The sequence below is a fragment of the Phyllostomus discolor genome, chromosome 4 (assembly GCF_004126475.2).
Source record: "Phyllostomus discolor isolate MPI-MPIP mPhyDis1 chromosome 4, mPhyDis1.pri.v3, whole genome shotgun sequence".
Lineage (NCBI taxonomy): Eukaryota > Metazoa > Chordata > Mammalia > Chiroptera > Phyllostomidae > Phyllostomus > Phyllostomus discolor.
Genome location: NC_040906.2, coordinates 53,160,763 through 53,184,373, shown reverse-complemented (window position 1 = coordinate 53,184,373; position 23,611 = coordinate 53,160,763). Strand labels below are relative to the sequence as shown.

The window sequence follows — 23,611 nt, the reverse complement described above, 5'->3', positions numbered from 1 at the left end:
AGAAGGACAACAACAATTTAAAAACAAAAAACAACTGGAACTGACAGAAAATCAAACTGTATGGAAGTCCGACAACCAAGGAGTTAAAGAAGACATATTCATCCAGACTGGTAGGAGGGGTGGAGTCGGGTGGCCGGGAGGAGAGGACTCACAGCAAAGCAGCAGCTAGTGGACCAGGTGGTCCCACATTCACACGCAGATAAACCAGGTGAAACTGGGGAGCAAGAAACACTGCGCAACCCAGGGTCCCAGCACGGGGAAATAAAGCCTCAAAACACCAATTGAACACACCTGTGGGGGTTGAGATGCCAGGAGAAACTCAGCCTCACAGGAGAATTCACTGGAGAGACTCACAGGGTCCTAGAACGTACACAAGCCCACCCACCCGGTAATCCGCACCAGAAGGGCCCAGTTTGCTTGGGGGAAGTGACACAAGTGACTGAAATCTGGCAGAGAGTGGAGCAAGTGAAAATTGTTCCCTTTCGGACCCCACCCCCACATAGAGTGTCACAACCCAGAGACTGGGTTGCCCTGCCCGGGTGAACACCTAAAGCTCTGCCCCTCACTATGTAGCAGGCACGACAAGACAAAAAAAAGTGGTCCAAATGAAACAACAGATCAAAGCTCCAGAAAAAACACAACTAAGCAATGAATAAATAGCCAACCTATCAGATGCACAGTTCAAAACACCGGTAACACTGCTCACAGAATTGGTTGAATTTGGTCACAAGTTAGATGAAAAAATGAAGCTATGCTAAATAAAATAAAGGAAAATGTACAGGGAACCAATAGTAACAGGACGGAAACTGGGACTCTAATCAACAGTGTGGACCAGAAGGAAGAAAGAAATACCCAATCAGAAAAGAATGAAGAAACAAGAATTCAAAAAATGGAAGAGAGGCTTAGGAACCTCCAGGACATCTTTAAACGTTCCAACATCCAAATTATAGGAGTACCAGAAGGAGAAGAGGAAGAGGAACGAGTGGAAAAGTTATTTGAACAAATAATAAAGGAGAACTTCCCCAATCTGGCAAAGGAAATAGACTTTCAGGAAGTTCAGAGAGTCCCAAAGAAGTTGGACCCAAGGAAGCACACACCAAGGCACATCATAATTACCCAAGATTAAAGATGAGAGAATCTTAAAAGCACAAGCCAAAAGGAGATAGTCACCTACAAAGGAGTTTCCATCATACTGTCAGCTGATTTCTCAAGAGACCTTACAGGCAAGAAGGGGCTGGAAAGAAGTATTCCAAGTCATGAAAGGCAAGGATCTACATTCAAGATTACTCTATCCAGCAAAGCTTTCATTTAGCATGGAAAGGCAGATAAAGTGCTTCCCAGATAAGGTCAAGTTAAAGGAGTTCATCATCACCAGGCCTTTGTTATATGAAATGTTAAAGGGACTTATCTAAGAAAAAGAAGATAAAAAACATGTTTAGTAAAAGGACAGCAAACTCACAATTATTAACAACCATACCTAAAAACAAAACAAAAACAAACTAAGCAATCAACTAGAACAGGAGCAGAATCACAGAAATGGAGATCACATGAAGAGTTATGAACAGGGGAGTGGAAGGGGGGGAGGTACAGAGAATAAGTAGCATAGATGGTAGGCAGAAAATAGACAGGGGGAGGGTAAAAATAGCATGGTAAATGTAGAAGCCAAAGAACTTATTGTATGACACACGGACGTGAACTAAAGTGGGAGAATGTGGGTGGGAGAGGGTGTGCAGGGTGGAGGGGAGTGAAGGGGGGAAATGGGACAACTGTAATAGCATAATCAATAAAATATATTTTAAAAAAACTTGGTATATGAGTATATGACTCACGTGGCAGGGATTAGTGTGTATGTGCGAGTTTTTTGAGAAGTGTGATTTCACTGAATGGCTTTGTAATTATACTATCCCATAGTCATTCTTAGTTGTACATATATGACTTGCTGGGATCCCCAGAACAGCTTCTACCAAGACAAAGAACCAATACCCAGTTCTCTTCTCCATCAGTTTCAGTCAAACCAAGGTGTTGGCAGTGAACACTTGTATCCTTTCTGTAACTATCAGATTTATTTTGGGGGGATTCTGAATCATACACTGTATACCTTCCATAGAGCAAAATATGCACAATCAATAAATGTGTGAAAAACAGCTATGGGTGTTGCTGCTGATACTGGGCCAGAAGTTTCATGTCCAACTCATTCTGTATGGCAAAAACTAGTCCTTACTTAAGGTAACCTGTTTGTTTGTTTGCTTTTAGGTAGACTCTTAGTAACAAATTTAAGGATTCTCTGGCACTCTTTGGCATTACCTAGAGTCAATCTCTGTAAGTATCTTTGTTAGATATCACTAAAAAGAAAAAGTACTTTGTCAAGAGAACTTACTTAGTGGCTTTTGATACCAAAAAAGCTACACCATGAAATACGTAGAAATCTTTAAATTGATATAAATTTCAGAAATCCTTGATTAACCACTGACTGCATCATAATGCAAAAGAAATGTTTTCCAGTTTGTTTACTTTTGTCTTCTGGACATGTAGAACACCAGTGCTTTTACATTGAATGATTTTTTTTGTTTTTTTATTTGTTTTTGTTAGTTTTGTTTTGTTTTGCTTATCTCTGACATTGCTATAAGCTGTTTCAAGTAATCCCAAAGAAGGGAGATCTAAATTGTAATAGCAAATTAGCATTACATTAGCATTAGCATTTAACCCAACCTTGTATTGGATTAAATCTCATAACTTATTTTTTAAAACTATTTTAGATTATCCACCTAGACTTTTTCTCTTGATGTAGTAACACTAAGATTTTTCAGTAAATAATCCTGTGTAAGTTTTAGAGAAGTTAACTTTCTTATTCCCATGTTTTGAGTATGTTTTGTCAAAGAGACAGAATTGACTTTACATTTCTTTTCATTATTTAACTTATATTTGTAATTGTTTTATTAAAATGTTTAAAAGTTTTTTATATTTAATTTTTAAAACTTAAAAATTCTGTATATAGATTTTTCTGTTTATTGTATTATGTTCCTTAAATTCTTTGCTTTTGAATTTTAGCTATCGGTTACAACTGTGTAATGAATATTACAACAAGGACTGCTAACTCCGTAAGTCTGAAAAATATTATTGAAATATATACAGTGAAGAAACATTAGATATTTGAAGTTGGTGTTTGTTTTCACTGTAAATGAGAAATTGCTTTAAAAATCTGAACTTTTAAATAAATTTGTCCTTACAGAAATTACGAGGCCAAACTGAAGCTCTTTATATACTAACAAAATGTAACAGTACTCGTTTTGAGTTTATATTTACAAATTTGGTTCCTGGAAGTCCTAGACTTTTTACTTCTGTGATTGCAGTACACAGGTACGGTAATAATTTGTGGGTTATTGAATATTTTTACAGTAATTCTATGATATAAACATTTAGAGGGGTGTCCAGCCCACAGCCTGCAGACCACATGCAGCCCAGGCTGGCTATGAATATGGCCCAACACAAAATTGTAAATTTACTTAAAATCTTTTTTTTGCTCATCAGTTTTTATTAGTGTTTGTGTATTTAATGTGTGGCCCAAGACAACTCTTCTTCTTCCAGTATGGCCAAGAGATGCCAAAAGGTTGGACACCCCTGAAAGTTTACAAGTGGGGTGCCATCTTCCGCCAAGCTCTGTTGCAATATCCTGAAGATATATAGAAGAATGTGTTGTATTACCATTTAATAAATACTTTGAAGGGATTCATAAAACACATAAGAGTACTGACAGTTCATAAAAATTTCTCCTGAAGATTCTATTAAATTAACCTTGAAGGTAGTTACAAGGCAATAGAAAATTCATTCAGTGTAAATAACCAAGTTATATAATTTAATGAATGACCTAAAAAGATTATTTCTCTAATAGTAGAGTCAAGTTTGTGTGTTTTCCCCAAAGAGTTTTGCTTTGTTTTGTTTTGTTTTGTGGTTGTTTTGGGTTTGCTTTTTGTGGTGTCTAGGGGGTTGGTTTTTTTCTTTGCTAAATTCTTCTCTTTTCACTACCTTAGCTCTTTTTTTTTTAATACTCATCTGAAGATATGCTATTGACTTTAGAGGGATAGGAAGGAGGGGGGAGAGAGCGAGAAAGAGAGAGAAACAAACAAACATCAACGTGACAGAGAAGCATCCCTCAGTTGCCTCCTGTACGCTCCCCAACTCAGGCACTGAACCTAACCTGTCAGTGTGCGTGAAGATGCCACCTGGCTAGGGCCTTGGCTCCTTTTTTTTTGTAATCAGTCCTAAGTGCTATGATTAAAAAAAAAGTTTGGCTAAGGTGACAGGCAAGATAAATATATACACAAGTGAATACACATATACACACAAGTATATATATACCATTGTTTTAATTTACATTTATTACTAGTGATGCTGAAATTTTTCTCTTTTTTTTGGTTAATTATAATTCTGTTGTAAATTTCTAAATTATATCCCTATCAGTTATATATATTGCAAATGTATTTCTTAGTTTCCTAATTTGTTGATTATTAATTTTGTTGATTTTTTAATCTAAATAATGGTTTTGTTTTTTTGTTTTTGTTTTGAGGTATAATGCACTATTTTGAAGTTTACAGTTTGGTAGTTTTGGTATATTTACAAGGTTGTACAACTGTCATCACTGCCTGATTCCAGAATATTCCCACCACCCTAAGAAGAACTGCCAAGGCAGTCACCCTCATTCCCTCCCCACCACAGCCCTTGGCAACCACTGATTTACTTTACATCTCCATGGATTTGCCTGTTCCAGACATTACATATAAATGGTTGACTGACCTTTTCTGTCTGACTTTTTTCACTTTCAAGGTTCATCCATGTTATAGCATGTATCAGTACTTTGTTCCTTTTTTTAAATATATTTTATTTATTATGCTATTACAGTTGTCCCATTTTTTTTCTCCCCTTTATTCTCCTCCTCACTGCACTGCCCTCCCACCAGCATTCCTCCCTCCTTAGTTCATGCCCATGGGTTGTACATATAAGTTCTTTGGCATCTACATTTCCTATGCTGTTCTTAACTTTCCCATCTGTTCTGCTCCTACCATTTATACTTCTTATTCCCTGTATCTTTTCCCCCATTTACCCCTCCTCCTTCCTGCTGATAACCCTCCATGTGATCTCTACTTCTGTGATTCTGTTCCTGTTCTAGTTGTTGGCTTAGTTTGTTTTTGTTTTGTTTAGGTTCAGTTGGAGATAGTTGTGAATTTGTTGTCATTTTACTGTTCATATTTTTTATCTTCTTAGGTAAGTCCCTTTAACATTTCATGTAATAAGGAATTGGTGATGATGAACTCCTTTTACTTAACCTTTATCTGCCCTTCCATTCTAAATGATAGCTTTGCTGGCTAGAGTAGTCTTGGATGTAGGTCCTTGCCTTTCATGACTTGGAATACTTCTTTCCAGCCCCTTCTTGCCTGCAAGGTTTCTTTTGAGAAATCAACTGATAGTCATATGGGAACTCCTTTGCAGGTAACTGTCTCCTTTTCTCTTGCTGCTTTTAAGATTCTCTCCTTATCTTTAATGTTGGATAATATAATTATGATGTGCCTTGATGTGTGCTTCCTTGGGTCCAGAATTCTTTGGGATTCTATGGGCTTCCTTGACTTCCTGGAAGTCTATTTCCTTTGCCAGACTGGAGAAGTTCTCCTTCATTATTTTTTCAAGTAAATTTTCAATTTCTTGCCATTCCTTTTCTCCTTCTGACACCCATATGATTTGGATGTTGGAATGTTTCAAGTTTTCCCAGAGGTTCCTCAGCCTCTCCTCATGTTTTTGGATTCTTTTTTCTTCATTCTGTTCTGGTTCAATGTTTATTTCTTCCTTCTGGTCCAAATCGTTGATTTGAGTCCTGGGTTCTTTCCCTTCACTGTTGGTTCCCTGTATATTTTTTTTTCTTTCACTTTCCATAGCTTTCACTTTTTCCTCTATCTTACGACCATACTCAACCATTTCTGTGAGCATCCTGATTACCAGTGTTTTGAACTGTGCATCTGATAGGTTGACTATCTCTTCATTGCCTAGTTCTATTTTTGGAGCTTTGATCTGTTCTCTCATTTGGGCCATATTTCTTTGTCTTGGTTTACCTGTTATTTTGTAAAGGGTGGAGCCTTAGGTATTGGCCAAGGCAGAATAACCCACATAGGGGTGTTGTGGTGCTGTACGTGGGTAGGAGTCCAAGAGGGAACAATGCCTCTTGCTCAGCTCTTGGCCAGCTTTCAGTCACTTCACCTACTAATTGCATCCTTCTGGTGCTGATTCCCGGGTGGGTGGGTTTGTGTACGTTCTAGGGCCCTGTGGGTCTCTCCAGTGAACTCCTATGAGGCTGGGAGTTTCTCCCACTGACACAACCCTCACAGATTTTTTCAGTCAGAGGATTTGAGGTTTTGTTTCCCTGTGCTGAAACCCTGGGTTGTGTGCTCTGTCTCACTCCCCAGTTGTTCCTCTTGGTTTATCCACATGCAAATGTGGGACCACCTGGTCCTTCAGTCACTGCCTTGCCACAAGTCTTCTGCACCTGGCTACCCATCTCCACCCCTCCTACCGGTCTGAATGAATGTTTCTTCTTTAACTCCTTGGTTTTCAGACTTCCATACAGTTCGATTTTCTGGCAGTTCTGTTTTTTTGTTTTGTTTTGTTTTTTTAATTTGTTGTCCTTCTTTTGGTTGTGCAAGGAGGCACAGTGTCTCTACCTACGCCTCCATCTTGGCTAGAAGTCGATTCCTTCTTTATAGCTGAATAATATTGCCTTATAAGTATACATATTTTATCTACTCATCAGTTAATAAACAATTTTGTCTATTATGAATAATGCTGCTATAAACATTCATGTACAAGTTTTGAGTAAAAACATTTTTTAGTTCTCTTGGGAAGATACATAAACCTTAGCTTTTTATTTTACTTTACTTAGAGAAGTAATATAAAATCAAGTTGGAAGGGCCCATTTAAGCTTCTTTTCTTTAATAATATAAAAGTGTTATGTCCCCCCCACACAACATAATTTATGGCATAAATAGTTTTCATTCCCTCCCCCCGTTAAATATTGATAATTACAGCACTAAAGGAAATCAAGATTTATAAGTAAATACTCACATCCTGCTTTTTCACCATTTATATATTAGAAGGTTAGTTATAGTAAAAATCAGAAGTTTAACATTGAGTATTATAATTTATATGAATGACTTCTAAAGTTATTTAGGCTAAGAAAACATAGTTTCATTAAATGGGTAAATTAGCCTATTTTTTAAAAAAAGATTGTATTTGTTTGTTTGTTTGTTTTTAGAGAAAAGGGAAGGGAGGGAGGGAGAGAGGGAGACAAATATTGATGTGCAAAAGAAACATCAGTCAGTTACCAGGGACCTGGCTTGCTACCCAGGCATGTGTCCCCACCGGGAATCAAACCAGCAGCTTTCAGTCTGCTGGACGAAGCCCAAATCACTTAGCCACACCAGCCTATAAATAATAGGGTAAATTCACCTATATTTTTATGGATATATTTAGAACTAACAAATCAAAAGTTAAGAATTTTCTTACAGTAGCCAATGTATGAAGCAAACCACGTGCCCATCAATAGACAAGTGGATAAAAAAGTTGTGTACATATATTAAATGGAATATTATTGAGCCATAAAAAAGAGGGAAATTTTACCAGTTATGACAGCATGGATGGACTTAAGACAGTATGTTAAGTGAAATAAGTCAGACAGAGAATGACAAATACCAGATTATGTCACTTATATGTGGAATCTAAAGAACAAAATAAGTGAACAAACAAAATAGAAACAGACTTATAGCTACAAAAAATAGACTGATGGTTTCCAGAGGGGTGGGAGTTGGTGGACTGGATGAAAAAAGTGAAGGGATTGAGAAGTACAAACTGACAGTAACAAAATTGTCATGGGGATGTAAAGTAGAGCATAGGGAATATAGTCAATAATACGGTAATAACTGTGTGTGGTGCCAGGTGGGTACTGAAAATATTGGAGGGATCATTTTATAAAGTATGTGATTATCTAACCGCTGTGTTATATACCTGAAACTGAAACAGAACAATATTGAATGTAAAATGTAATTAAAAATAAATTTTTAGAAGTTAAGAATTTACTTCTAGCCCTGGCTGGTGTGGCTCAGAGGATTGAGCACTGACCTACAAACCAAAGGGTCACTGGTTCAATTCCCAGTCAGGGCACATGCCTGGGTTACAGGCCAGGTCCCCAGTAGGGGGCGTGTGAGAGGCAACCACACATTAATATTTCTCTCTTTCTCTTTCTCACTCCCTTCCCCTCTCTCTAAAAATAAATAAAACCTTAAAAAAAGAAAAGACTTTACTTCTATATTTATTTATTAATAGGGAGACATAGAAAGGAAACAAAGTTATAGGGATTTTATACACACACAGATATACACACTGTCTGTCCTAGACTCTTTCCTAGGCTTACTTGTGGAGGTGGTACAGATTCATTCTAATTTTCTGTGTACAGGTAGATGTAGGCATAATTTTTTTCAAGTTGTAGTGAGAAAAAGGACAGCAGTGCCTTTTACTAAAACAGAAATGAAAGGAAGCATTCTGACAAAAAATAAGAATTTCTATGCCTATTTTTAAAATAATTTTCATTTTTTAAGGTTTTATTTATTTATATATATATTTTTTAGAGAGGGGAAAGGAGGGAGAAAGAGAGGGAGAGAAACATCAATGTGCAGTTGCCTCTGGTGCACCCCTTACTGGGGACCTGGTCCCAGGCTCAAGCATGTGCCCTAGACTGGGAATGGAACCCACAATCCTTTGATTCTCAGACTGGTGCTCAACCACTGAGCCACACCAGCCAGGGCAAATTTCCATATCCTTATATGCAAGGCTTATTTTTCAGTTTGAGAGAAATTTCTGTCCTCTCTTTGTGCTGTGTGATATATAGTGCCTTAAAAATTAAACACCTAAAAGTTCACTGAGATAAAATATGTAAATGTAAATGCTACACTAAAGGACAAAGTCTACAGATCCATTCTAACTTCTTGTATAGAGGTAGATGTGAGCACAATTTTTTCAGGTTGTAGTGACAGAAAGAATAATGGTGCTTTTGACTAAGACAGAAATGAAGGGAAGCATTTTTATAGAAAAAATAATTTCTGTGTTTATTATATACAAGCATTGTTTTTCCAGTTCAAGAGAAAAATCTGTGTCTTCATGCTGTGTCTAATACCTTAAAAATTAAACATTGAAAAAATAGTTTACTGAGATAAAATATGTAAGCACTACATTAAAATGACAAAGTCTACAAAATACTATAATCAGCAAAACTGACTGAAAAAAAATCATACCAGTTTAAGGACATCAGCTTAAAAAGGAAAAATTTTTACTGTAATTATTTGAGTGATGTATGTAAGTACTAACAACTTTATATTTTAGTAGATAAGTAAAAATAACCGAAGAAAACTGCATGTTCAAGTTAGCCTTTTGTTTATTCTCTGTCATAGAGCATATGAAACTTCTAAAATGTATCGCGATTTTAAATTGAGAAGTGCACTAATTCAAAATAAGCAACTAAGATTATTACCACAAGAACACTTATACGACAAAATCAATGGAGTGTGGAATTTATCCAGTGATCAGGTATTGTGTAAAAAATTAGTGACTTTTTGGGGGCATTGCCTTGGTAATCACTTTTCCATTTATCTTTAGGTTTGTATATTCATTTAACTATTAAAAGTATCATCATACCTCTTGATAAGTTACCATTTTAGCTCTTGATATAAAATAATCTACTTTTCACATTTTTATGGTTTCTGTTTTGCGACATTTGTTCTACATTGAATTTAGAGCTGGACTGGGCCTTCAAGATCATCTCTAGTTCAATCTTTATTCACTTATACATGAAAAACTCAGGCCCCAAAGAATTAAGTGACCTCGCACACCTAGTTCGTCCCAGAGCCACGGTCGTCCCCCTGTACTGCTGCACCACACTGTGAATCCTGATAACCTTTGCTGAGAAGGGAGACCCAAGGGGTGGACTGTCACAGGAGATTGTTACTTTGGTCTTCGTGGAGTTAAACATATGATTCATTTGGTGACCCCTCTCTCCATTGTTGTAACTTTTCATTTGCTCTTGAAATGATTACCAGTGGAAATGTGTAAGCAACTAATAATTGAAATAAGTAACATTAATTTCCAAAGAAAAATTTGTTTTTCTAAGAATAGTTTCCAGCCTTCGTGTGTGTTACAACCTAGATTAGCCCAACAACCACTGTGGTCAAGCTACAGCATTTGAATGAAGAGCTTCTTGCTAAACATTGGACCATGACCTTAAGTTGTAAATAAACTTTGCTCATTTGAAAAGTTCTAGTTTTAAACTGATAAAGGTTCTCTAGGAGACAGACATTCCCCATCTGAATAACTCCTTTTCATCAGGAGTCAGCCAAGTTCACTCAGTAAAGGGCCAGATGGTAAATATTTAGGTTTTGCAGGCCCTACAGTTTCTGCCCCAGTGTCTCTCAGTCCTGCCGTTGTAGTGTGAAACCAGCCACAGATGCTACATAAACACGTGAGTGTGGCTGTGCTCCAGTGAAACTTTGTCATGAGCACCGAAGTCTGAATTTCATACAGTATTCATGTGTAATGAAATACTGTTCTTTTGACTTGTTTCCCAACCATTTAAAAATGTAAAAATTATTCTTAGGCTGTGAGCCATACAAACTGAGGCAGCAGGCCAGCCCTGCATTAAGCCATAGCTTAGATGTCACTTTCTGAAAGCTGCTTTTTGTGTGTCCTTTATGCAGACTGCACTCAGTTACCACTCTGCATTACTGCCGCTCTGACATACAGAGCTTGTCTGTGCCCCCGCATTAAACTGTAGGCTTCATGAGAGTAGGGGTGGAGTTACTTTATTCATAGTCGATCCTTACTACCTAGCACACCACCTGGCATTTTAAATTAATTAATTAAGATGTTTGAGAATGATCAGGTACATCATTTTATTGAAAATAGAGATGTTATTGTCAACCTAACTAATGTTTATTGAAAAATAACAAAACAAAATATGCACTCCTACTACTTAAAAAAGTCCTTAGGATATTTTTACAGTTCTCTTTTTCTAAAATAAGGAGGAAACAATGACATAAAGAATTCCTTATAAAGTGAGACTTAGTATTGTTTAATGGGGCTTGGGCTGGGAGTAATGGTGGCTAAAATTTTTGTATAACAACTTTTTACAAGATAAAAGTAGAGGGGGGAATAGATATACATATACTTAGTAATTTAATTGTAATTGGGAGTAGGTCATCTTTCCTGCTTTTTCAAACTTGGACATCCCAAAAGAAGACTTTTTAGGTTTGGGGTTTGTTAGTTAATGTTTTATGTGCAACCTCAAAGTATAAAATAAAATCCCTCTGGTGTATGTGGTGGGGAGGAGGTGGAGAATGATAGATAAATGGTAGAGGCAGATAATTTTGGTGCCATGTTATTAGGCCTTGAAGATTTTTTAAAGCTACTCAGCTACTATATTGGGATACCCTTGAGAGATGTTGAAGGCCATGTAACTAGAGAACAGTTTCGATCCATAGTTAGTGTGGAAGAGCCATTACATATCTCTTATGGACTGATGGCGGTTATCAAATGTATTTTGTCTCTTACCACTCCCTTGCCTTAACATATCCCAGGTTTTGAGTAACAGTTATAACAAGATCTAACACCTGTAGAATGCTTACTGCGTGCCAGATACTGTGCTGTGGGCTTTATTCACATGGGTTATTTAATCAAATATTCATTTTACATTTGACACAACTCACCAAAAAGAAATGTGCCCCTAGTCATACAACTGTTAAGTACTGATGATGTAATGATTCTCTAACTCCAGAGTCCGTGCTCTCAGTACCCTAATTGTTCTGCCATGCAATGAATGATGAAGTCATTAATACTCTGTAATAATGCCCTGGCTGGTGTGAGTCAGTGGATTGAGAGCCGGCCTTTGAACCAGAGGGTCGCTGGTTCGATTCCCAGTCAGGGCACATGCCTAGGTTGCAGGCCGTGTCCCCAGTTGGGGGCATGCGAAAGGCAACTGATTGATGTTTCTCTTGCACATTGATGTTTCTGTCACTTCCCCTCTCTCTATAAATAAATAAATAAAATGTTTTTTAAAAAACACTCCACAATACTCAGTTGCGGTATTTGCTGTTGCTCTGATAATTAGAATTATTCTGGTGTTTAGAAAATAAAGAACATGTATTCAAACAAGTGATCATTGATGTATCTCTCATTACTGTCCTTTACAGGGAAATTTAGGAACCTTTTTTATTACCAATGTGAGAATCGTGTGGCACGCAAATATGAATGACAGCTTTAATGTCAGCATACCATACCTGCAAATTGTAAGTGTGTGCATTTTGATGGTGTCATTTTAATGCAGAATAAATGATTTCTGTTCAACAGTTAATGGGACATTGGGAATCAGATAAGTTCTCTTTCTCCCTTTTTAAGTGGCAGCAGTTTAGCGGAGAGCAAACTTTTAAAAATGTCGATAGTTTACTATTTCAACATAGGAAAGACCGAATTTTACTTTACATTCAAGGAAAACAGCACCATTATCAACTTGCTATTAAGAGAGAAATGTACTGGATTCTAAAAATTTAATTAGTTTTCATACAGATTAAGGTGTGTGTTTCTTAGATATCATTCGAAGGGCCACAACCTCTCCCTGAGGCAGGCACGCGGTGCTCCTAGGCAGGGCTTCGGCACACCGTGCTGTACACTTCTCTTTGGCTCTCTTGCTGCTTTCCACTGGAACCGTTTTTAAGCCAGAACGAAATGATGAATTCTGTGAATGAACTGTTTTCATTGTATTCAGATACAGTTTCGGTGAAAGAAATCAAGATGGTGTTTAATGATAATGGTTTTAGCCGAAGTTAAAAAGCTGTTAAACCCCAGAATAAGAACTAACTCCATCTAAGATCACTTTGTTTTGGGAGTAGATAAAAGTGGTTCTTTTCACTCTGCTGCTGCTGTTATGATAAGTATGTGATATGGTGAAACAATAGTTAACTTCAATAAACTGAAGAAGTTTATTTATAAAAACTACTTTAGACTCTAGCATATATCACACAGAACTTAAAAATACTTAATGAAAATCCTATGAGGTTATCCTATGATAATAGCCCTTACTGTAGTACTGTATAGAAGTAATCTTAAGACTAAGCAGTTTCGTTAATAAATGTTTATGGGGTAGATAAAATGTATCTGTATCTGGAAAATGTCATTTTTTAAGGGACTTCTAGGCCTATGTGAAGAATAATTCTTTTAAAAATATTCTCAAGCCTATCTTTTGCTAAACTGTTTGATTTCTGAGTTACTTTAAAATATCTAATCATTCATTCTCCAGATACTGAAAAGCTGCCCTGTGCTATTAGGTGCTAGAGATACATTCTTGCATATCACTTACCAGTGCTTCGCAGTTCCTGCCTTCAAGGAGCTTTCAGTCAGGTGGTAAAAAGCAACACATTAAACAGAAAATCATAGATTCTGACAGGAATAAAATTATTTCTGGCCATCTAACAAAATAAACGAATTTATAATCATGGCTGAGAAGATGTGACAGAGTCCACATAGGTGTTTTATAAATGGGTATTTATATTATTCATTGCTGTTTTACATTGGTTGTATTTACACATGTTTTGGCTTGCTGAACCTAAACTCCATTATGCCAAATAACTACTGAGTAGTAAATAACCTTGTGCTTTCTGCTCTTCAAATAGGGTACTTTTTGTTATTTAAGAATACAGTTGCCAAATAAGGCTTCTGGAAGGAATTCAGCCAGGCCAAACAGCTTGCTGTCTGATACCGTCAGTCTGTCACTGAGGCAGTCCTAGTCTGACTTCAGCTCTGCACCCCAGCCATTGCCCTGCCCCCGTCCTGTACTGTAGCCATGTATCAATATGTGTCTCCTTGCCAGTTTCTCTTACCAGTTTGCATCGCCCACACTCTCCTGGTTAGATTACCTACTGACAGCCGGGGTGCTGCCAGAGTTTATAGTTCTTGACCAGGACTGTGTATACTCCTGGTGGGGTGTGAAGTAGTCTAGATAGAAGGCCAGGTTTCCATAGCAACCACCATTTAATCAGTCTCCCTTTCCCCTCCTCCCTCCTCCCTCCATTGCCCTCTCTCTCCCTCTCCCTCTCCCTCTTCTTTCTTTTTCTCTCTTTTTCATCATCCAATGCCCATCTGTCTGGCAGTATGATACGCCATCACCTACCACAGATTACCCTTCTCTGCCTTTTGGTCTGCTGGTCATAATGTTAGATCCTCCACAGTCCTCTCTAACCCTGCCAGCAAGCACCTTTTATGTCACTTTACGCAGTTCCTGCCCGCCATTGAGCCTCTACCCCTCTTCCCTTCTCCCAGGCCGCTGATGCCACTGCTCACCTTCCGCTTCCGCTGGGCAAGCTTCATGCCCCTGTCATGCTTACCTGTTGATGCTAGTCACATTTGACTGTGTCAGCCTTCCTTGACGCCCTGTGATGAATGCCCATAACTTATTTTTTTCTTTTAATAAAAGGAATGGAGATGTTTTAGGAAGGTAGCCACTTATGATGTAAGAAACAGAAGGCACATAAGACTTTTAAAAGCTAACCCAGCCTTTGGAGCCCCGAAAGACACTGGCTCTCCATAAGTAAAAGATTGCTGGCCTTCGGTTCAAAATACCCAGAAAAGTTGTAACTCCTTAGAAGTCAGAGAATTTTGTGCGTGTTTTAGAGGTGCCATCTTCGTGTTACAAGTTTGCCCTATTTCCAATATAAAAGTTTTTATCTAGTTGATCTCTGTGGGAGTGTAATAAAGAGGAAGAATTCTTTAGACTATGAAAAGTAGTTTGCTGTGTGAAAATTGACTAAAGTATCTTAAAAATTCACTATTATCAGATAATAACAATGAGCATTTTTTTCTTTTTCATTTTACATCTAGCGTTCAATAAAGATTAGAGATTCAAAATTTGGTTTAGCTCTTGTCATAGAAAGCTCTCAGCAGGTAAGATACTTAATATTTTTATTAATCTTTAATAGATTTTTAAAACTATGTAACACTTTACTTTCAGTTTTATTCATATAGTAACCAGTTTACATCCAAGAAGAATTTTGGCTATAACATGAAGACACATGAAAAGTTTGAAGTCATATAGTAATTGTCCCTATAGGAAGAATCCTGCTTATGTTTCTCTGTTGGACAGACCTATTCATTATTACCATGATTAATTATCACGTGTAGTGACAGAGTCAAGTCACTGTACTCTTCATGCATTATCTCAATATTTGCACAGCCCTGTGATACAATTACTATCTCTCCCCATTTTACAGTCAAGGAAACTGAGGCCTGCAGGGTTTAGGAACCTCACCCATGCTCTCACAAGCAGTGAGAGGTGGTCTAGGCTTTGACTGCAGATCTGACTGACTCACAAGACTGTCTGAGGAACACAGGTCTGTGCAGATGCATTGAGATGTTACACTCTCACAAGATTATATTGTATCTGATGATAAACTGCTGTGCCCCATTATGCCAGGTTTTTAAGAAATACTTTTAAATAAAACATTTACTTCTTTATAAAATCTCTCCTCTCCTAAATTCTAAGTTTAAACATGATGAATGTCCACTCACTTCTTTCCCCTGGCCTATTGATTAGTAGCTGCCAGTATTGAGTGGTTGCTATATACTAGGAACTGCACGAAGTGTCAGATTCACATTATTTAATACAACTTGTTAACCATTTTGTGATTAGAAAATAGAAAACTGAAGCTCAGAAATAGAAGTTTCCCAACATTGTACAGCTAGTAAATGTGTTGTAAAACCAGAATTGAGCCCCAAAACTTATGTCTTCAACCCAAAGCATGTGCTCTCACCTGTTACAGTGTGCTACTTTTTAACACTCTTCAACACCCTGTCACAGTCAAGTTTCTTTCTTAATTCTTCAAGGAGATAGTTTCACATAGACCATTCCCTTCTTTTAATATATAGTATACTCCTTTTCAAGGTCTAGCTCAAGAAAAACTTAGTTCCCTTAGCTTTCACAATATCTACAGTGTATTTTTGGACTTGAAATATCAGCTTTGATACTTACAGATGAAATGATGTGGTATCTGGATATGCTGTAAAGTGCTTCTGAGTGGTGAAGGGAGGAGATTTGAGGGAGGGCACAGTTGCAGAAGGAACAGAGCTGGCCTCGTTTCATCACTTGTGTGAGCTCGATGGATGATGGACACTTACTGCACTCTTCTTTCTATTTATGTGTGTGTTTGAAGTTTTTCATAATAAAATTTTTAATTTAAAAAATCTGCTTTATGGAGATGGCTGGGGTAGGGGAGAGGAAGGGAGGAAATGCAGACAACTGTACTTGAACAACAATAAAATTTTAAAAATGGAAAAAATAAAAAATTAAATTAAAAATAAAAATCTGCTTACATAATATAATATGCTCTGAAATAATGACAATTAGAGCTATAGTTTGTTATGGGTATATACTTAAATACCATTTCTCAGGCTTGTTTTTTATTCATTATTTTTCTTGTAGAGTGGAGGGTATGTTCTTGGCTTTAGAATAGATCCTGTGGACAAACTACAAGCATCAGTTAAGGAAATCAATTCCCTTCACAAAGTGTATTCGGCCAGTCCCATATTTGGAGTGGATTATGAGATGGAAGAAAAGGTACCTTGTTCACTACATGAAATACAGTATTTGTGAAATTGGTTTTACACAATCCATAAAATTCAGACATAAATACATTATGTACAAATTAATTTTAAACTATGTTTAAAAAATAAATAAGCTGTGTTTAAAATTATGAATACACCAGCTCTGCTCGGTGAACACAGCCCCTGGGCCCTCACTGGTTTGTGCTCACCGCCTGCCTTCTCACTGGCTGCTTCCTCGTCTGTTCCTGCCCTTCTAGGCGAGCAGCCTGTCCAGAGAAGTCTCCACATGCGAGGCTCCTTGTTGTAGACAGGCTCGAATCTCCCTCTGTCAGCTTTATTTTTATTCTACTTCAGCCTCCCATTAGCATGGGTGCCATTTTCCTCCCCCAACGTGCTACAGTTTAGCAACTGCAGGAGTCTGCTCCTCCAGTATGGCCTGTGTCCATTCCTGTCCATCAGTCCCTCTGTCGTGTCAGCTGTGGAATATTTTGAATGTCACCCCTCATGTCTGCTCTTTGCTTCCCCACGTCTGCACCAGTCTCTGCTCTCCAGGTACCCGACACGGTCAGCACTCCACATGTCTGCTCTGTTCTCTTTTGGCTTTCTGCCTCTCCAGTCAGGACCCCTGTCGTGGGGTTTATCGCTGTGTGCTGACTAGCCGCTGCACTAGGGATGTCCTCCTTGTCTGCCCTCCAGAGGCGCCCTTGCCAGAGGCGCACTCCCGGGTGCCCCCACTGACTGCTCCAGCACAGGGTCTCTCGCTGTCTGTCTTTGGGGCCTGCACTGCTCTCTGTTGCAGGTGTTCTTGTTACCCTAGGCAAATCTGAGTGTCAGTTTTCTCATTATAAAGTGAAGGTACTCTCCCTTAAAAAGCTATTGATTAAAAAAGTTACTGATCATGTCCATAAAATGCCTGGCACATGGGACGCACTCAGTATGTTAGTTCTCCTACCCATTTCTCCACTGTTCCCATTCTTTGGCCCCGGTACATAAGAATAGCCACTCTGTCACCTCATGTAATTCTCTGCTCCAACAGCCACCTCCTCAGGAAGGTGTTCCCTGACTGTTCATCTCAACTGGCAACCCGCCTCATAAAGTCAGAGATTTTTGTCTTTTTTGGGGAGAGGGGGGTCTATTTTTCTTTAACCATTGTATCTCCAGCAGTCTCAACTGACACGTAATAGACTCTTAGTGAATATTCATAGTTGTTGAATGACTGTGTTGAACACCTACTGTTTGCCATTCACTGCTCTAAGAATTTTATATGCATCATCTCATTTAATTCAGTACTATGAAGATGAAGTGTATCATCATCATCATCATCATCATCTCACAGTTAAAGAGACTGAAGCTTAGGTTGCTTACCTTACTTGTACACAGCCACACAGCTCTGAACGTAGCTGAAGCACTGTGCTGACCTCCGAGCACGGAGTCAGGTCACTATCTTGATAAGCAGCACACTCCTACCCTCATCCTAAAGCCCTAGACCATAGGCCAGTCTTTACATCAGGGAGGTTTCTGTGAGTCACAAGCCAGAACCTGTGCTTTCTCCAACTCTCTGATTATAATAGATAGCGCTTTTGTTACAGCTGTTTTCCTGTGTTGGACCATATGATATTATTAATATTTACCACTTTCAATTAACAAATATGGCAACTTCATATGGCTCAACCTACTATTTAGTTATTAATAATTGTGTTTTATCTCTTGCTCCACTCCCACTAGAGTACAAACAATTTCTGGGTAGGGGCAGGGACTTCATACCCTTGGTAGCACTAGCATAGTGCCTAGTACACCACAGATACTCAGTCTTTACATCAGGGAGGTTTCTGTGAGTCACAAGCCAGAACCTGTGCTTTCTCCAACTCTCTGATTATAATAGATAGCGCTTTTGTTACAGCTGTTTTCCTGTGTTGGACCTAGTACACCACAGATACTCAAATATTTGAAAATAATATACTTTATGAATAATATACTCATAAATATAAGTATTATATTTTATTCTGTTCTACTTTAAAAATATTTCATAGAAATCTTAGTTCTTTTACTTTTCACAGATTCTCTTTAATGACTATTTTGGGGAAAATTGAAAAATCAATATTATACAAAGCTTTGTTGGTTTCTTTTTAACTAAATGAAAGAAAATCAGACAAAGTCCAATGAGACTTTTTTCTTTAAGAATATCTCTAAGCCCCAGTTGGTGTCGCTCACTGGATTGAGTAGCAGCCTGAGAACCGAAAGGTCGTGGGTTCCATTCCCAGTCAGGGCACATGCCTGAGTTGTGAGCCAGGTCCCCAGTTGGGGATGTGCAAGAGGCAACTAATCCATGTTTCTTGCCCTCTCTCTCTCCCTCCGTTCCCCTCTCTCTTAAAAAAAATAAATAAACTCAGTTATCTCTAAGTATCATAATGGAGTTTGTATAAATTTGTTATTTTAATTCTTTTGATGATATCAACTTCAGATTTAAAAGCTTAGGTTTAACTGACTTATTGCTCAAGTTAGTTTTAATAAAATATGTTATACAATGATTTTTATAAGACTTGAATAGTTTATATTTGTGCTATCCTTTTACAGGTATTTACAGTTCTCTCAGCATATTTTACTAAATTATTTAATTAATATTGTCTCTTTGATGCATTTTTAACATCTGATTTTCAGCCACAGTCCCTGGAAGCTCTGACGGTTGAACAAATTCAAGATGATGTAGAAATAGATCCCGATGATCACCCAGATGCTTTTGTGGTGAGCATAACAAAGGAGGCTACGAAATTTCTTATGATTATTTTTATCTGGGGCATGTTTTATTAAATAATAGATTAAGTATGTACAACACCATTGAACTTGAGAACATTTGAAAGATGAGTTGGTGAGTACTATTTTTTTTTTTTAAGTTTGGAAGTTGCATGTGCAAAAATACTTTTGAATTACCAAACTGGGAAATAGTTTAAGAACAGAATTATTCAGAGGATTTCAGATATGTGAAAAGTTTTTTTCATACCTTAGAATAATAGAACATATTACGTATAGTTAATTTAAAATCTATACTTTCTATAATTAATTTTTATGAGATGAACTTCCCTTCAGTACTTAGGTATATTAAATATCTATTTGAACAGTAAACTTTCCCATTTCCACATTTTTATTATTTAATTAATAGCCAAAATAATAAAAATGCTTACTTTATATTGTGGTCTGTTAATCTGACCAGAATACCTCTTTGGGAACAAATATTTTTAAACAGAAAGTAAAATTAGTATAAAATGTTTAATTATAAAATACTACTACTACCACCTCAAACTTTATGCATTTGCTGACTGATTGCTTTGTTCTATTTTGCCAGCATCATCTTGTAAACAAAAAAGTAGTGATGAAATTTCATACCTTCTAAGTCATTCTTTTTATCTCCTTTCAAGTTAACAATGCTAATGACACACTAATGACAAAGCACATTTTTTAAAGCTTAAAGCACAACTCTTGAAGACCTTAATAATGACTGACAGAAAAAGTGAATTCTACTTCCAGCATTGTAAAGATAATTGAGAAAGCCGTTAGACACATAGTAACAGAATATAAAATACATTTAGTCACAGAATTGTTCTTTAAATTAATTGCCTGTTCCTTAGCCCACTTAGCTATTATAATATTAAGTCACGTATGTGAAATATAATTTTCTTTGTTTTATAGGCTTATTTTGCTGATGGCAATAAGGTAAGGATATTTTACCTATAGTATATGAAAAAAAGCTTTATTTTCCAACATTTAGTATTCACAAACTTATGTGAAACCTATTTTTTGTTTTTTTCCTCTTCCTTGCCCACCTTCTCTATTCCCATCTTACCCTCTTATCTCCCAAAAAGCAACAAGATCGTGAACCTGTATTTTCAGAAGAACTGGGGCTTGCAATAGAGAAATTGAAGGATGGATTCACCCTACAGGGACTTTGGGAAGTAATGAGTTGATCTTGAGCTGGATTTCTGTTTAAAGATATCTCAAGATTAAAGATACCAGTTGCCTGCTATAAGGCATGGAATAGTTTTCACATTTACAGAAAAAGCTTTTAAGGAAGAATTTTTTAATGATTAAGGAAAAATTCATTTATCTAGGATTTTACTGTCATTTTTTAAAAATTATATTTAAAATTGTAATCAAAATGTATCTGGTTTATAAATATGCATATTTTGTACTTAATACTTGTAAATTATTAGTCTGCAGATATTAAATAATTATCACATTAGTTTTAATAAAGAATTTATGTAGCACCATTTAATGTTTTAAAAGTATTACTTAAAAGAATATGACTATTCTTATGGAGTAATCAAAACACAGCTTTTTAAATTATAAAACTCTGCTTTAACTATATTACCATATAGCTCCAAATGTAAGCCATCTCTAAAATAAATTACAACCCTTAAACTTCTCATTTTTAGGTGATCATTTCTGCAAAAAGTAAGTTATAACTAATTATAGAATATATCAACTCATGTAAAGTTTTGGGCACTATTTTGTAAATAATTTTAATATAGTTTTGGCGAGAATATGTTTTATTTTATAAGTAAATAATCTGTAAATAAATAGTTCATTTATTGTCTTCATTGTTTGTATTATTGAAACTTATGTGACGTTTTCAAACCTAGGATATTATTTTCTGATCTCTTGGTTAGGTAAGATTTGGCAACTGCTCCGGCATCAGTGCTGTTTGCACTGCGTCGGTGTATAGAGACATCATAAGGAACCTTTGTCAAATCATTGAAAGTAGCCAAAGGAGCCTCTTTCTCTAGAGGGAAAGGAGTACATGTGTAAATATTTAAAATAAGGTTAAACATAAACATATAGTACAATGAAGCACTAACTCGAGTCTAATAAAAACCAATGAAAAAAAGCTGTAAAGTGGTTTATTTAAACAGGAAAGGATTTCTACATTTTTAAGGGATGGGATTGTAATGAACAACTATATTAGGGGAAAAAAGTTCTTGGAAAAATTTATACAGGTCACAAAATCCTAGCAGGAATTTGTTTACAAGCAAAAGTGACGTTATAAAATTGCCAACTAGTAAGGAATAATCTCAAATCATGCTGTTTGCATCTGACTCATTAATCTTCTCAAATGTTAGGTGTTACGTGTAGAGAGAAGTGAGTCATTTATTGTTCAAACAAGAGGGCAGCTGTTAGTTTTTCCTAGTGTGTGAAAACTTCAGTGGCGTCTATAAATGGAAAAGGAGTCAATGAGCTCTTCGTTCAGCTGTTGTTTTAGCAGCTGACAGCACCACTGACTTCACCGTGATGTGAAAAAAGAGAGAAACCTTTACTCGTGGACAGAGATCTTGAAGTTTAAAAATACACAATTCCCTGATCTGGGTGGGGGCATTCATTCATTCAACAAATACAGGATCTGGCACAAATAATGTCCCTTTTTTATTACAAAATCTTTTATTACAAAATCACAAGTAATTCTGTAACATAACAATATCACACCCAAGCACACCATATGACATTTTGGGCAAAATGTTCAAATTAAAACTATAAATTATTATACTCATATTATTACCCTACCACTCAAGCAAGCCTTACTTCTGCTGGACCCTATATTTATGGAGCACCCACGAGGCCCTGGATCAATCCCACTAAACAAAACAACCTCACCCCAAAAATTCCTGTCTTCATGGAGCTTATGTTCTTTTGAACACGTTTAAGACTACCAAGAAGTAGTGCATATATGTAATGGAATATGGCTCAGCCATAAAAAAAGAAATCTTGCCATCTGCAACAACATAGATGGACCTAGAGGGTATTGTGCTAGTGAAACTAGTCAGAGAAAGTGAAATGCCAGCTGCTTTCACTTATACATGAAATCTAAAAAACAAAATAAATGAAAAAGCAGAAGAGAAATAGGTTCATAGATACAGAGAACATTTTGATGGAGGATTGAGAGGATGGGTAAAAAAGATGAAGGGATTAAGAAGTGCAAATTGGTAGTTCTGGAGTAGGCGTGGGCTGTAAATACAGCACAGGAGCATGGTAATATCGGAACAAGTATGTCAGGTGGGAAGTAGATTTATCAGAGTGATCACTTTGTAAGCTATATAAACATCCAATCACAGAGCTGTATGCATGTAATATAATAGTCTATGTCAACTGTAATTGAAAAGTAAAAAATTATTTAAAGATAAAAAATTACTGTATTTCTACAGCCCCACTGAGTTCAGAAAATGTGACAATATAATTTTGTAATAAAATATTTCATAAACAAGTATATGATGCTATCTGTATATAAACAAAAGATCAATTTTCTTCCAAATTATACCTTCTGCATTTCATGATTAATGTGGTGTTTTATTGTAATCAACAACTTATGGCTCCAGTTACACATTCTTTTTTCTTTTTCACATATAAGACCTATTTTCCAAATTGTACAACTGATGCACTTCTTCCTCTGTTCTGCTGATAACATGGTTCTCATGAGTTCTGTCTGCTCTTCTGAACTTTTTCTTTAATGAAAGATCATCTTAAACACTTTAAATCACAGGATATCTTGAGTGACCCTATTGTTTGTGTGTGGGTTTTTATTTCCATAGTATTGACTTGAAACTCTTTCTTTCTTTCTTTTCTTTCTTTCTTTCTTTCTTTCTTTCTTTCTTTCTTTCTTTCTTTCTTTCTTTCTTTCTCTTTCCCTTCCTCCTTCCTTCCTTCCTTCCTTCCTTTGATTTTGATTCCTTTTATTTGTGGTATTGTTATTGTAAATACTTTAAACGCCAAATACTTTGTAAACTGAGGCAGGGTGTGAATAAGATCATTTTAAAATTTAATTCAATACTAATTAAATTTTTTTCACTTACTAAAGATAATTTAGAGTGTCTTAGAAAATTAACAGTTTCTCTTCATTTATAATTTCAATTAAGATGAGGGTATTATTTTTAAGGTTTCTCCAAAACAACTATAATTA

At 36.6% G+C, this 23,611-nt stretch overlaps 1 protein-coding gene across 1 annotated transcript in view; it reads left to right on the top strand.

The window, feature by feature from the left end:
* The window catches only part of BBS5 (Bardet-Biedl syndrome 5), a 29,443-nt gene extending 7,488 nt beyond the window's left edge, over positions 1-21,955 (top strand). Inside the window, exons 3-12 of the mRNA XM_028509390.2 lie at positions 2,254-2,319; positions 3,049-3,098; positions 3,230-3,357; positions 9,483-9,618; positions 12,273-12,368; positions 14,953-15,015; positions 16,550-16,684; positions 19,330-19,413; positions 20,356-20,379; positions 20,529-21,955. Of these exons, the coding sequence (XP_028365191.1) occupies positions 2,254-2,319; positions 3,049-3,098; positions 3,230-3,357; positions 9,483-9,618; positions 12,273-12,368; positions 14,953-15,015; positions 16,550-16,684; positions 19,330-19,413; positions 20,356-20,379; positions 20,529-20,630 (884 nt within the window). The 3' untranslated portion in view covers positions 20,631-21,955. The remainder of the gene's footprint in view (positions 1-2,253; positions 2,320-3,048; positions 3,099-3,229; positions 3,358-9,482; positions 9,619-12,272; positions 12,369-14,952; positions 15,016-16,549; positions 16,685-19,329; positions 19,414-20,355; positions 20,380-20,528) is intronic.
* Positions 21,956-23,611: the final 1,656 nt, after the last annotated feature.